This window comes from Rhea pennata, chromosome 1, assembly GCF_028389875.1.
Source record: "Rhea pennata isolate bPtePen1 chromosome 1, bPtePen1.pri, whole genome shotgun sequence".
NCBI lineage: Eukaryota > Metazoa > Chordata > Aves > Rheiformes > Rheidae > Rhea > Rhea pennata.
Window position 1 is genome coordinate 158753385 of NC_084663.1, and position 12556 is coordinate 158765940.

General features: G+C 38.5%; 1 protein-coding gene across 1 annotated transcript in view; it reads left to right on the plus strand.

Moving 5' to 3' along the window:
- NALCN (sodium leak channel, non-selective) overlaps positions 1-12556 on the plus strand; it is a 243686-nt gene that overhangs the window by 112861 nt on the left and 118269 nt on the right. The window contains exon 11 of the mRNA XM_062566808.1: positions 12331-12462. Within this exon, the coding sequence (XP_062422792.1) occupies positions 12331-12462 (132 nt within the window). The remainder of the gene's footprint in view (positions 1-12330; positions 12463-12556) is intronic.

Here is a 12556-nt window from a genome sequence, read left to right on the forward strand (position 1 = left end):
TAACTTTCTCACTTTATTTGAATACTTTTCTGACTAGAGGTAGGTTAAAGCACATGCTTAAAGCACTGAGCTTGGATTGCCCCTGAAGAGCTATATCTTCTACAAAAATTATATTAAATTAGTAACTATCAAGTTCAATATGAGCAATTTTCTCATACTGTCATTGAGTTGACACAGCAACACAGTCACACTGAACAAGGGCTAAATACTTGAGAAGGTGGTTTAAACTGTGAGAGGAGGAGAGGGAAAGGTGCTCAGTGTATTTGACTCCTGTCTAGCTCAGCTGTACCTCTTGATACGTGAGTAATGCCTGATCCTTAAAATAATACCATAAATTCACAAGGTTTTCATGATGATCCTGAATAAGCACCAATTGGAGAGTGAGGTGCACTACCTAGATGATATTGTGTGATTTCTGTGATTCTGTGATCTTCAGTTTGTGAGATAAAATTAAGAGCAGTGTTTTTCCTCCATGTTTATATAGTAACTAGTAAATTTTGGACACTACTGCAATAGTATCAAAATAACAAAGTACACATTTCAAATGAAGGAAGAAAAGAAAAAACTAAAACGAATAAATAAAGACAGTGAGTTGGCTGATTCGCATATAGTTAATAAATGATATTTAAAAGACTTGGATCTTGAACTGGAATGTAAACTAGAATAAGTAGCCTTTTGAGCCATTTTCAGCACCATTTTGAACCAGGTGAGATCTTCAAAGGCATATAATTCAAGAAAGGAAAGATAATTGCAATTATGTTCCTTGAGGTATAAAATTTAAAATTTATGGAAATTTTGAAGGCATGGAAGAGGAATTACAGGGCAGGAGGGTTCCAAATTACTTTCCTCCTCACATACCTTCCCTGCAATATGGGAGAAAGTTGAAACTTAAAATAATCAATTACTTTTCAGAATTGTATATTTAATGTGTTCCATAACAGTGAGCAATGTGTTATCTACAACAGCTCACACATGGTAATGCTATATTTAGGATTTAAGTATGAAGTGTCTGCTTTTGAAAAATGGCCAGTTGTTCTAGTATTAGAGACAGAGCTGTCCTGCTGTACAGTAAAATTACCAAGTATATTTTTTCCATTTGTGGTTAGTACATTTTCAAAATAAAAACAAAATAGGAAGCAATGACATTGTTGACTCAGGCATAAAATGGAAGATTATATCTAGAGAGTTCAAAAATAGTATGTATATTGAGACAGTGTTATTGTGCGGATACTGAAGCAAGTATTTGAAAAGTTTTTGAAAGAAAGTAAGTTCTTTTTGAATTCTATACTAATTATAGAAAGTGTTTTGGAAGACTGTAATGAAGCAGTAATAATATGATTTAAAAAATTGCTCTTGAGATTCCCCTATTCAGACCTCTATCATTTAAAAGTAAAACTTCTTTCCTTTCTCAGGCCTCAGAAAACTGTGTAGTCGGTAACTGTTTTATATACTGAAATGTCTTAGACTCTTAATTGTATTTATTTAACAAGGGAACTTTAAACTTACAACTATTAAAATTCATGGCAGCATTTTTACACTTCTTTAGTATAAAATTTAGCTTTATAACTGTGTCAACAATGAATTAAAATTGCTTAGCAAACACATTCAGAAGAAAGCCTGATGGTACCTGGTTCTGTGGCGATGAGGCAGCTTTCTTGACAGATAGCTAACTAATATACCATTGAAGGATGACATTCTCGCTTGTTTAAGGCCATTGGGTTCTTGGGCCTGACTTTCTGCATATTTTCATTCTTCTTTCATACCAGAATGTTGACATTCAGATGATCAGAGAAAAAAATATTAAAGGTAGAGCTTTATTAGATTTTCCTTAGTAAAAGAGGACTTATTCAGTCTAAATATTGAACTGTAGCTTTCTGTCCTAATGGTAATGGCAGAGAGAAGTAAACCAGTCCTTCATAAAAATAGATTTAAAAAGCTGTAAGTGAGGGAGCACAAGCACCCATGCAATCATTCAGACAAACCCTCTGGAGAAAAGGGTTTCCAAAAACTGTTCAAAAGAAATCAAAATTTGTTTTAAAGGGTGGTTTGGATAGCCGAGTTCTTCAGAGAATGAAGGCAATGCTTATAAGTTACCCAAGGCCAGGAGGAGAATACAGCAGCTCTTGCAAACAATCTCTGCATCTTAAATACATTATCTGGTTTTAAAGCTGGAACCTCACAGTGAGATTTAAGCTCAAATACAGATTTACTGGAGAAGGAGCAGCAAAAAGGACTTCATTTTCCCTGCCTTTCTCACCATTGCCTAAGGAACAAGAATGAAACAACTTTCAGCCTAACTATACAGTGAAAAGTCAATCACATTGAACTGGAGATGCAAGTTTGTTATTTCTGTGAAGAGTATTTCTCTGATATCTTTTAGGGCATTTCCTGTCTCAGGTGGGTCTATTGCCTCATGATGCAGTGGTAGGACTTTCTAAGCTTTCACCTTCCCTCCAAATAAGTCTGTATATTGCCCAGTTACTTCTGCAGCTTCTCCACAGATTTTTTTTTTTTTTCCTGAAAAAAGCCAACTTCATTATTTCAGGTGAAGAATGGAACAGGAGGTCTGTTTTATGGTTATTGAAACAGTTTGAGATCTGGGAAACTTGAATTTAGTTCCCAGGCTCACTGCAGCATCCTCTGGAGTTGCACGTTGTCTTTAAATGAGAGCATCTGTCCTTGAGTCTCCTAGTTTTTCTCCCTCTCTCATGGGAGCATTCTGGGAATTGATGCAGATGCTAATGGGAGCCATAAGGCTAAGGCTCTCCTACGATATCACCTGGTGGGAATGTGAATGTGGGTGCTATAACTCTGAGGATAAATGCATTTACTATTATAAAGACCCATACTTTAAAACTAGCTCCTTTAACTAGGTTGCTGCTAGGAGGTAAACGATACAAATTCACAGAATCACAGATTAGTTCAGGTTAGAAGGGACATTTAGAGATCACCTACTCCAACACCTCTCAGCTCAAGCAGGATCACCTATAGCAGGTGGCCCAAGACTATGTCCAGGCAGGTTTTGAGTATCTCCAAGGATGAAGATTCTACAGCCTCTCTCGGCAACCTGTTCCAGGGTTTGACTACCCTCATGGTAAAAAAGAGTTCAAATGGAATTTTCTGTGGTTCAGTTTGTGTCCACTGCCTCTCACACTGTCACTCACCTGCCTTCCTTCATGTGTTTGGAAGTAGTATTCAGGATCAGTTGCTCCATCTCCTTCCCAGGGATCAAGGTAAAGCTGACTGGCCTGTTAGTTCCCCAGATCCTCCTTCTTGCCCTTCTTGAAGGTAGGAGTGACATTTGCTTTCTTCCAGTCCTCAGGAATCTCTCCTGATCTTCATGACCTTTCAAAGATAACCAAGAGTGGCCTTGCAGTGACATCAGCCAGTTCCCTTAGCACTCTTGGGTATAACCTGTCAGGTCTCATGGATTTGTGTCTGTTTTGTTTAAATATTCTCTAACCTGCTCCTTCTCTGCTAAGGGTAAGTCTTAGAATCATAGAATCAGTAAGGTTGGAAGGAACCTCTGGAGATCATCTAGTCCAGCCTCCCTGCTCAGCAGGGTCACCTGGGCATCCAGGCGGACCTTGAAGATCTCCAGAGAAGGAGACTCCACAACCTCTCTGGGCAACCTGTGCCAGTGCTCCATCACTCTCACAGGGAAGAAATTCCCCCTCATGTTCAGGCAGAACTTCCTGTGCTTCAATTTCGGCCCATTGCCTCTTGTCCTGTAACATGGGCCAACTGAGAAGAGTTTGTTCCTGTCCCCTTGACACCCTCCCTTCAGGTACTTATACACATCGATAAGACCCCCCCCCTCAGTCTTCTCTTCCCCAGGCTGAAGAGGCCCAGCTCTCACAGCTGTTCCTCATAGGACAGATGCTCCAGCCCTCTGATCATCTTTGTAGCCCTACGCTGGACTCTCTCCAGTAGCTCCATGTCTTTGTTGTCCTGGTGAGCCCAGAACTGGACACAGGACTCGAGATGAGGCCTCACCAGGGCTGAGTAGAGGGGCAGGAAAGTCTTCATTGCTCGAGACTTCTCCTCTGGTCTTCAGGAGCTGAGATTCCTGATGGCCAGTTTTGCCAGTAAAGACTGAGGTAAAGAAGGCATTAAGAAGCCTTTTCTGTGTCCTTTGTCCCCAGGTCTCCTACCCCTTCCAGCAGTGGGCCTGCAGCTATGTAACCCACTTGATACTTTCCAGGTTTCTGCTGACAGTATTGTTGGTACCCATGTGGAAGAGCAGAGGGGTGTGAGGCCTGGACAAGCCTCAGCAGCCCCTTCACAATATCCTGAATGAAAGCCCCTGGCAAGCAGCAACCCTCCCTAGAAAGCAGATCAAGTTGGCAGATAGGGACCTCCATCCCCTGCAGCAGGGAGTCTCCCATTACTAGTACTCAACGCTTCCTCCTAGTGCTCCTGTGTGTCTGAGGCTTGGATGGCACAGATGGTCCATTTGACACTGTTCTCAGCCTCTCATCAGCTACAAGGGGAATGAACCTATTCAGAAGCTGCAAGTCTTCCAGTGGAACAGAAGCCCTGCTCCTGGTGTCAGAAGTCACTAACTTCCAGCCTTCACCATGTAGGAGTTTCCACTTTTCTACTTTTTTCTACTTTTTTCAGTAGGTGCTGACTCTGCCTGCCCTCTGCTACAGGTGGAGATTCTGGTTCCAAAAGCTACAGGGTCTTGGGGAAGATCCAGTCAATATCATTTTCACCCTCTCTGATGCCACACAGTCTGCTTATCTCCTCCCAGAGCTCCTTGGCTCAGCAGCTCAGATCCTCAACCACTGCACACCTCCTGCAGGCAACAGGCTCCATGTCCTCCCTGCAGCCCCAGACTTGAAGAGCTACATCCTCCTCCTGAAGCTGCCTCTGGGTAGAAGCCTCTGATGTTGCATCAGCAGTTGCTTCAACAGCTGTTGGGAACTGTGACCTGTGGCGCATCACCATCAAAGCTGAGGATATGTGTGCTAGTCTGAGGAGTGTTACTAGGCATTTTTTTACACCTTTCTGCACAAACTACTGTACAAACTTAGCAAGTTTCTGTATTGTGAAGGATAAAGAGTTGTATGCTTTTTTATTTGTTTCAATACTGTGGTACTAGGGAGTGCACAAATCCCTATGTGGACACATGTGATTAATTATATCTTGGTAAAGTACTAGGGTCTAGTCTTTCCCTGATAATTTAGATGAAATCACTATATATAAACCAAAAAAATAATTTGGCCTGTTTTGTTCAAGTTTTTGTACAATAATTGTTTTGTCTGATTGCATTTTCTCAATTTAACTCTATTGCAATGTTTAGGAAAAAGAGTTAATCCTATATTCATATTATTCCACTTCTGTTTAGAATTATTTCATAGAATGTAGCTTTAAGAAAATTACTGGTGAGGTGATGATACTAGCAGTTTTAAAATCTGAGGGGAAGGTAACAATCTTTATGCGTTATTGTTGTCATGAACAATTTAAGTAGTATTTTTAGGTTTCTTTTATGTTGCAGCTGCTGCTCTCCATTTCTCCAAGTCAGATTGCAGTCACTGAAAGGCTGCTTACTTCCTTCGTATCTTTTGCAAAGAAAATGACATATCTATGCTAGCTGTTTTATAAACTGGTGAGGAGGAGGTTCATTTATTTTGAAAGAAATCATTATTTCAGGAATTTTAGAGCAGAAGAGTCACTATTTCTCTTTCTGATTGTTCTCTTGGAAGTTTTTGGAAGGAGAAAAGTGACTGCTCTACAAGATATTAATTAACTGACTGCTGTTAGTCTGAAGAAGTGTATGCAATATTTATTCTTTAGTCCTATAGCTAAATAAGATTCTTTTCCCCCTTACAACTCTAGGATATGAGGAGAAAAGTATCTAAATACTGACAGAAACTTTGACCTTTAAAGCTACTTGGAAAAAATCATAGCTTAGAGTTTTTCATTTCTCTTCAGTAAGTTGTCCATCATTGTTTCCATTTCTTTATTTCCTAAAAGCATATTTTCTCATTCTTCCTATATTCACTTCACTTTGTTCCTTTGACTAGAATTCTGGGGAGGAGGTTTATAGATTTTTCTTTTTAAATCAAAATTTGCTATGCAAAAAGTCTAGACTCAGGAAAGTCTGGTACAATATAACAGATACATTAATTGCTTGTATTTTCAAATATTAAAAAGATATTTAGAATACTGAAGATGGCCTTTGGAACTGATAATTTCTGTGTGATTTCAGTTATAGATAATCTGAAAGTGAGTACAGCTGCTTTAAAAACCATGTTGTCATAGCCTGAAGAGCAGGACCTCATTTGCACATCAGAGCACACATTTATGTCTTCCAATGTGTTACTAGTATTTCCAGCTTATTTTGAGGCCCCATTGTAGTAGGTCCTGAGAAAAAATACATAGTTATAGAACATTCCTGGCCTTGAAAGAGTTTACAAATGAGTTGGGAGGTGGAAGGAGAAGCACAGTAAAGTGAAATGTATAGAATATTGTTCAAGCCAGGACAATTTCTTGCCTATACAGTTCTTTCTGCCAGGCAGTGTCATTTCTGCTAGAGCCAGATAAGTAGCACTTAGAGAAAGATTTTCAATTGTATACTATGAAGCCTGCAAGAGCTACCATGTCATTTGTTTTTTGTGCTTCCTTGAACATTTTGTGTTATCTCCTTCTGCTGGTAACAAAGGCTCTCTACGCTAAACATGGCGTTAAAGTGACCTAAAAGTAACTAGAGATTCCAAGGAGATTTTCCTTTGAACTATGAACTTGATACAATCATTATATCCATCCCTACACTAAGAAGTTCCTCTGCCATCATAAAATATGTTAAAAAATAGTTTCCGTAACATAAACTGAGAAGGTACTACCTGACTTTTGTTGTTCTAGGCCAGGAAATCTGGATTGGAAAGCTGGGACTGTCTCCCTTACATTACCAGAGTTAATAATGTCTGAGGACAGACTTAATTTCTTTACTCCGTGTAAATGCTCCCCTTCTCAGCAGCTTTAAAACTCACCCTTCACATCATTCCCTGCGTGAAGTTGCATTACTTGAATTTGTAGCTCTCAAATATAATAGATGTATCTCAGATATGCAGTGTTATGTAGTGTCCCACACTGGTAGGTAAGTGCATCAAAGCAAGATATTAAAAAGACTGTTCCCTTAAAATTCAGGGTTAATAGTTAATAATTTTCAGAAATGTTCAGATTGCAGAGCATGAGCATAATTTACTAAATTTTCCTTACAAGCGTATCTTTGTCAGGCAGTCATAAAGTAGGTTGAAAGCAAAATGGTTTATAGAAAATTAGTTACACAGCTTGTAAAATGCTTTACAGTGCTCTACAAACAAAGGGGAAAATTTTCTGCAATTTCACAATTTCGTACTTGCTCAGATGGCCATTAACCAACAAGATGAAAATCAAATTTATCCTATTCATGCTATGAATTATATATGATTAGCAGTGTATAGAATGTGATTTTCTAAAGCTCCTCTCATTGTCAAGGTATCTTCAAGCACTTTGTAAAAACAAAATGACAAAATAAACACCATAAGTGTACTAAACCCATACAGGACCAAAAAACTTGTCTTTCCTTTAGGCCTAGATTGAGTTATTGCTTAGTGCTTTTAGAAATCTTACCATATAGAATCCTAAAAGTCAAACTTTCTTTACTGTTTCCTGTCTTCTTCCAGGACCAGTACCTTATAATAAACTTTAAGGCATATTATTTCTCCTCCTTTCAATATCAAATCAAGATTGGCTAGCACCTTGGGTGACTGTTTCCCACATTACTTTCTAAGCAGTAAGAATTCTGTGCAGAACTTAAACTGACCCTATTACATAGCCCATGATCCCTCTGTATTTGCTTAGATGTTATGGGAATGTCATGGAATGCAGGAGTATTGTTTTATAAAGTGTTAAAGTATATCTAAAATATAACTATGTAAAGATAAAACTTTCCGATAGTTTCCATGCTGATTGGTATACAATTCAGGAGTATCAAAGTTAGGAGAAAAATTGCTTACCTGTACAGTGAGATCTGAAAGTTTTTTGGTTAAATGGCATTTACCTTGTTCATAAATTGGTTTGGTACTTTTGAGAACTACCCTGCCATTATGACAACTATACTCTCTGAACTATTTGCACAGTAAATGACCAAAATCAGCAGAATTTTTCTGTGTATCAAATTGTCACTGTGTCTTGCTCAGCACTAACCAACTTAAGGGTTTTGTTGGTAATTTTTACTTTTCACGCCAAGCTATTCTCAGCTTTTCTTCTTAGACTATCACCAAATAGATTAACTGTTGTCAAATGCAACCTAGGTTCCTGCAGATCTGAACTAAAACCACTGAGCTCTTTTAAAGACACCTCATTCTAAATATCAAGTGATAATATTGAACATTACTTGTATGGCTGGTATTGAGGGAGTGATATCACGTAACATGGTTTTTACATCCTTTTCTTAAGTCAGTCAGGTCCTAGTGGTTTGCAACACCTTCCTACTTGCTTAGTAAGAAAGAACTGTTACAGACTTTAAATAACAATCCTATATAAAGGACTGGAGCACAAGAAATGGCCTGATATAAGGATCAAGACCTGAAATGGAGTTTAGCATTAGGAAAACATAATTCCATCTTCAGTTATTTTAGTTGTCATAGTAACTGCATTTTGCAGGGAGCCCCGCTTTCCTGACCTAGTGTCTGTGCAGCTCCAGCAGCTGCTGTGGGTTTTCTCTGTGGCAGTGAGCTAGCAATGTCCAGTTTATGTCACTTATCCTCCCTTTGCCATGTAGAAGGATGGGAGGAGTATTAGAACAACACTGATACTCCTGGAATGACAAAAGACTGCTTTAGGTCCATGCATGATAATACTCTGTTGGACTAAGTGATCTAGATGGCTTCCTTCAGTCAGATATTCCAATGTCTTTGCTTTGGTGAGCTTTTGGGTGGATCTGGGATGATAAGTATCATTTTTCACTTAGAGTTTCTCAGTCGTAATAAACATATCCCTAATGTTAAATAAAAGAATAGAATTTTAGAAGACTTTTCCACTCCCATGAAATTCCAGTCTAAGCAAAAAGCAGATGCTCACCTCCCTTTTATGTTTCCAAACACTGAAAGAATTTATATTGCTAAAGATATGTCATGCGTTGGTTTTTAGGGCTATTGAATATTTAATGCACTGTTCAGTCCACATTGTTCACAGTGTCCTGGACGCTGAGAGTCATCATCCTGCGTGAAGCCAGATGCAAACCTCAGAAGTGACTCATAGTAAATGCAGGAAATTTTTCACTGTTGTAAATGATTGATGGCAGCAACAGGGCATTTCACTTGAGACTGCTTCTGCACAGCAAATCTTAAGTCCAATTTAATATTAGACACAATTTTCCCATCATGCAGCTGGCTGACAGCAACATCAGAACATTTCTTTCATCATATTCCTACATAGTTTAAGAAACACACATCAAGGGCTGGAAAAGGTCAGTAAATTAAACAAGAACAAAAACTGGCATTATGTCTCTTCTTTTAAGTTTGCACAAAGAATTTTCCATGGCTGTGTGCTCTGATAAAGTCTGTAATCCAAATGACACACTGCTGATCTAGTGATCCAAAATGATTTTTAAGGCTTGAGTAAGTGCTGTGGGCTAAATTGAGCTTTCTCTTACACCTCGTTTCAAATGTCTTACAGAAATATTTAAAGAGAGAGTGAGCTGTCATGGTCAGACATTATGGCAGAGGTGCAAAAAGGGGACTTTGTTATCTAGGCCTCCAGAAAGAAATTTTTGTATTTGTATGCAATGTGAATGTATGAATATTCATCCTTGACACATTAGGTTTGTAATAAATACCAGCCTGTATGATTCCAATCTTGCCCCCATGAGCAGGCCAGTATAGGGATTTAAAAGTAATGAGTTTCTTCTATGGGTCTCCTCAGCAAAGCCTTTTTGCTGTGCATTGTGTATTTGCTCAGATATCTCCACCTTGCTGGCCTCTTGGGCTCTCTCTGCTTCTACCAGCAGCCAGCTGCTTTTCTGTCTTGCTCCAGCCTTCACATTTTCTGCCACAGTGAACTTCTAATTTGCTGCTCCAGCCAGCTTTCATCCTTATACCTAGTCTGTGACTAGCTTGTATCCTGTCTGAACCTCTTTCTTTATTAGCTTGAATTATGTTACAAACGTAATGCCTTTGACTAGCTCAATCATCTCCTTTCAGTTTATTTGAGATGGAAAGGTGGCCTCCGAGAAACCAAAGAGCAGCTTCACTGAATTTTACTGACCTTTTTATAGTGCCGTTAGAGTATTATTTATATTATCATAGTTTAGTGTCCAGCATAACATATACCAGTGGAAAAGTCTTTTTATGGGTGTCCCAAGATATGGACTGTATGACAACCTGTGCATGTATATACATGTGTACAGAGGTGAGCTATGCATTTTTACTCTTCCTGTATTACCATTTTGCTTCTCTACTGTTTCTTATGAAGAAAAGTGTATTTTGCAGCTGCACTTACTAATTTCTGTCTGTGAAGTGCTTTCACAATTGAGACAGCATACTTTCCTACTACGAAGGACATTTTGACACTATTAAAATACAGTGTAAAATATGCAGAGAGACTAGCTGTCTGTTTAGAACTTATGTGTGAAATGAAAATATAACAGATATGATGCTACCTGTTGTGAATCACGCCACTTTTAAAAATGCATCACTGAAGCCGGTAGCCCTATATGTTATTATTGTATTCTCATAGCTTGCTTTATTTTGAGTTAGAAATAATACAAAACCTCTTTTAGCCATACAGTTTTACTAATTTCATTGCACTTCAGGCATGTATTACTTATTCTATAAACATCTGACTGTCAGGCTTTATCTCCTAAGCCTCACTGCTTTCTAGGTTGGAACATAAAACCATTTCATGCCACTTGGATCAAAAGTGGCCAACCTGAATGAGTAGGGTTGAGCTGTCTTCTCTCTGCAGTATTAATGGTGGATCACACAGGAAGCCCAGAGGTTAAGAGCCAAGAGGTAGTCCTATTAGCTGAATGCTTGTAACTATGTGCTTATTCTCCACTCTGCTTCCATGTAAATTTAAACAAACTACCGTAAAACACCAGTGAAATTCAATAGACCATGAGTGCTCCTATAGGTAGGTACAAGTCGTAGCTAAAAGCCTGAACAACTGCTTGTGCTTGCTGTATCCAATATGTAACTGATGATAGTCTTCTAATTTGATCAGAAAAAGAACTAAGGGCCAAGGCCAGAAGATCTGGGCAGGGTTAAATGTAAAATGTAAATGTGGACATTTCTTTATCAGCATAACTACTGATCGCTAAAGACTGAGACAGTATTTTACAACTATGTGTTTGAGTCTTCTAACAAGATAATATATCTTTACAAGTGTATGTTAAGTATATGTAATTAGTTTTGGGATTCTTCTATACCATCTTCACAGTCATGGGGCCCAGATATTGGGACACCCCAATATCTTCTAGAAAGGCAACGCTTCAGATTGCTAGAAGACAAGCAGTCTGAAAGATTTCTGGAGTGCATTGATGACAAGGATGACTGAGAAGCTGATGTAGGGAGACACTCTGCTGGATACTTGTACACAAGGAAGAACTGGTCAGGGATGTGAAAGTCAGCAGCAGTCTTGGCTGACCATAAAATAGCAGAGGTCAGGACCACGAGGAGCAGGAACAGGGCCAAAGCAGGATAACAGTGCTGAATTTGAGGAGACTTGCCTGGTTAGGGACCTGCTTGGAAGAATCCCATGAGATACAGTAAAGGAGAGAAGAGGGGTCCAGAAGAGATGATTTACTTTCAAGGATCACCTCCACCAAGCTCAAGAATGGTCCATCCATGTGGGCACTCAAACAAAGGTGGCAGGAAGCCTGCAGGAATAAGAGAATCTTACCTTATTTGTCTTTTCTGAAGCAAAGGCAGTGGTCAAGATAGAACTGATGTTACTTGTTTCTGAGCAAGATGTCAGTAAGATCTGTATTAAGATCATAATGAAGGAATATAAACCAGGGGAAAGTGAGTGGTTAGAAATACAGTTTAGGCTTTAAAAGCATACTAAAGCAATGGTAATCTCATTAAATAATAAACCTTCTGTAAAAAGTTGATTGGCAAATGAGAAACCAAAAAGTAAAAAAAATCTTGCATATATAAACCAGTTGAAGTACTACCATCTTAGAGTATATTTTAAAGAGTAATAACTTAGAATCATCTAAACAAGCTTTATAAAAATATGTTATTATAGCTGACTGTAGGTTTTGACAATGTGATAGAACTTTTTCATGCGTGTGGTTTGACTCATTGTGATTATTAAATTTTCTTTTTTTATATGCAGAAAATGATGAGGTCATCAGTGTTTCATATGTTCATACTAAGTATGGTGGCTGTAGATGTGATTGTTGCTGCTAGTAATTACTACAAAGGAGAAAATTTCAAGAGACAATACGATGAATTTTACCTAGCTGAGGTGAGTATGCTGAAATCACTATCCAGATATTTTTCAAGATAAACGAAAATAGAGAATGTGAATGTCAAGCACATTTTAGTATGTAATTTTTTTA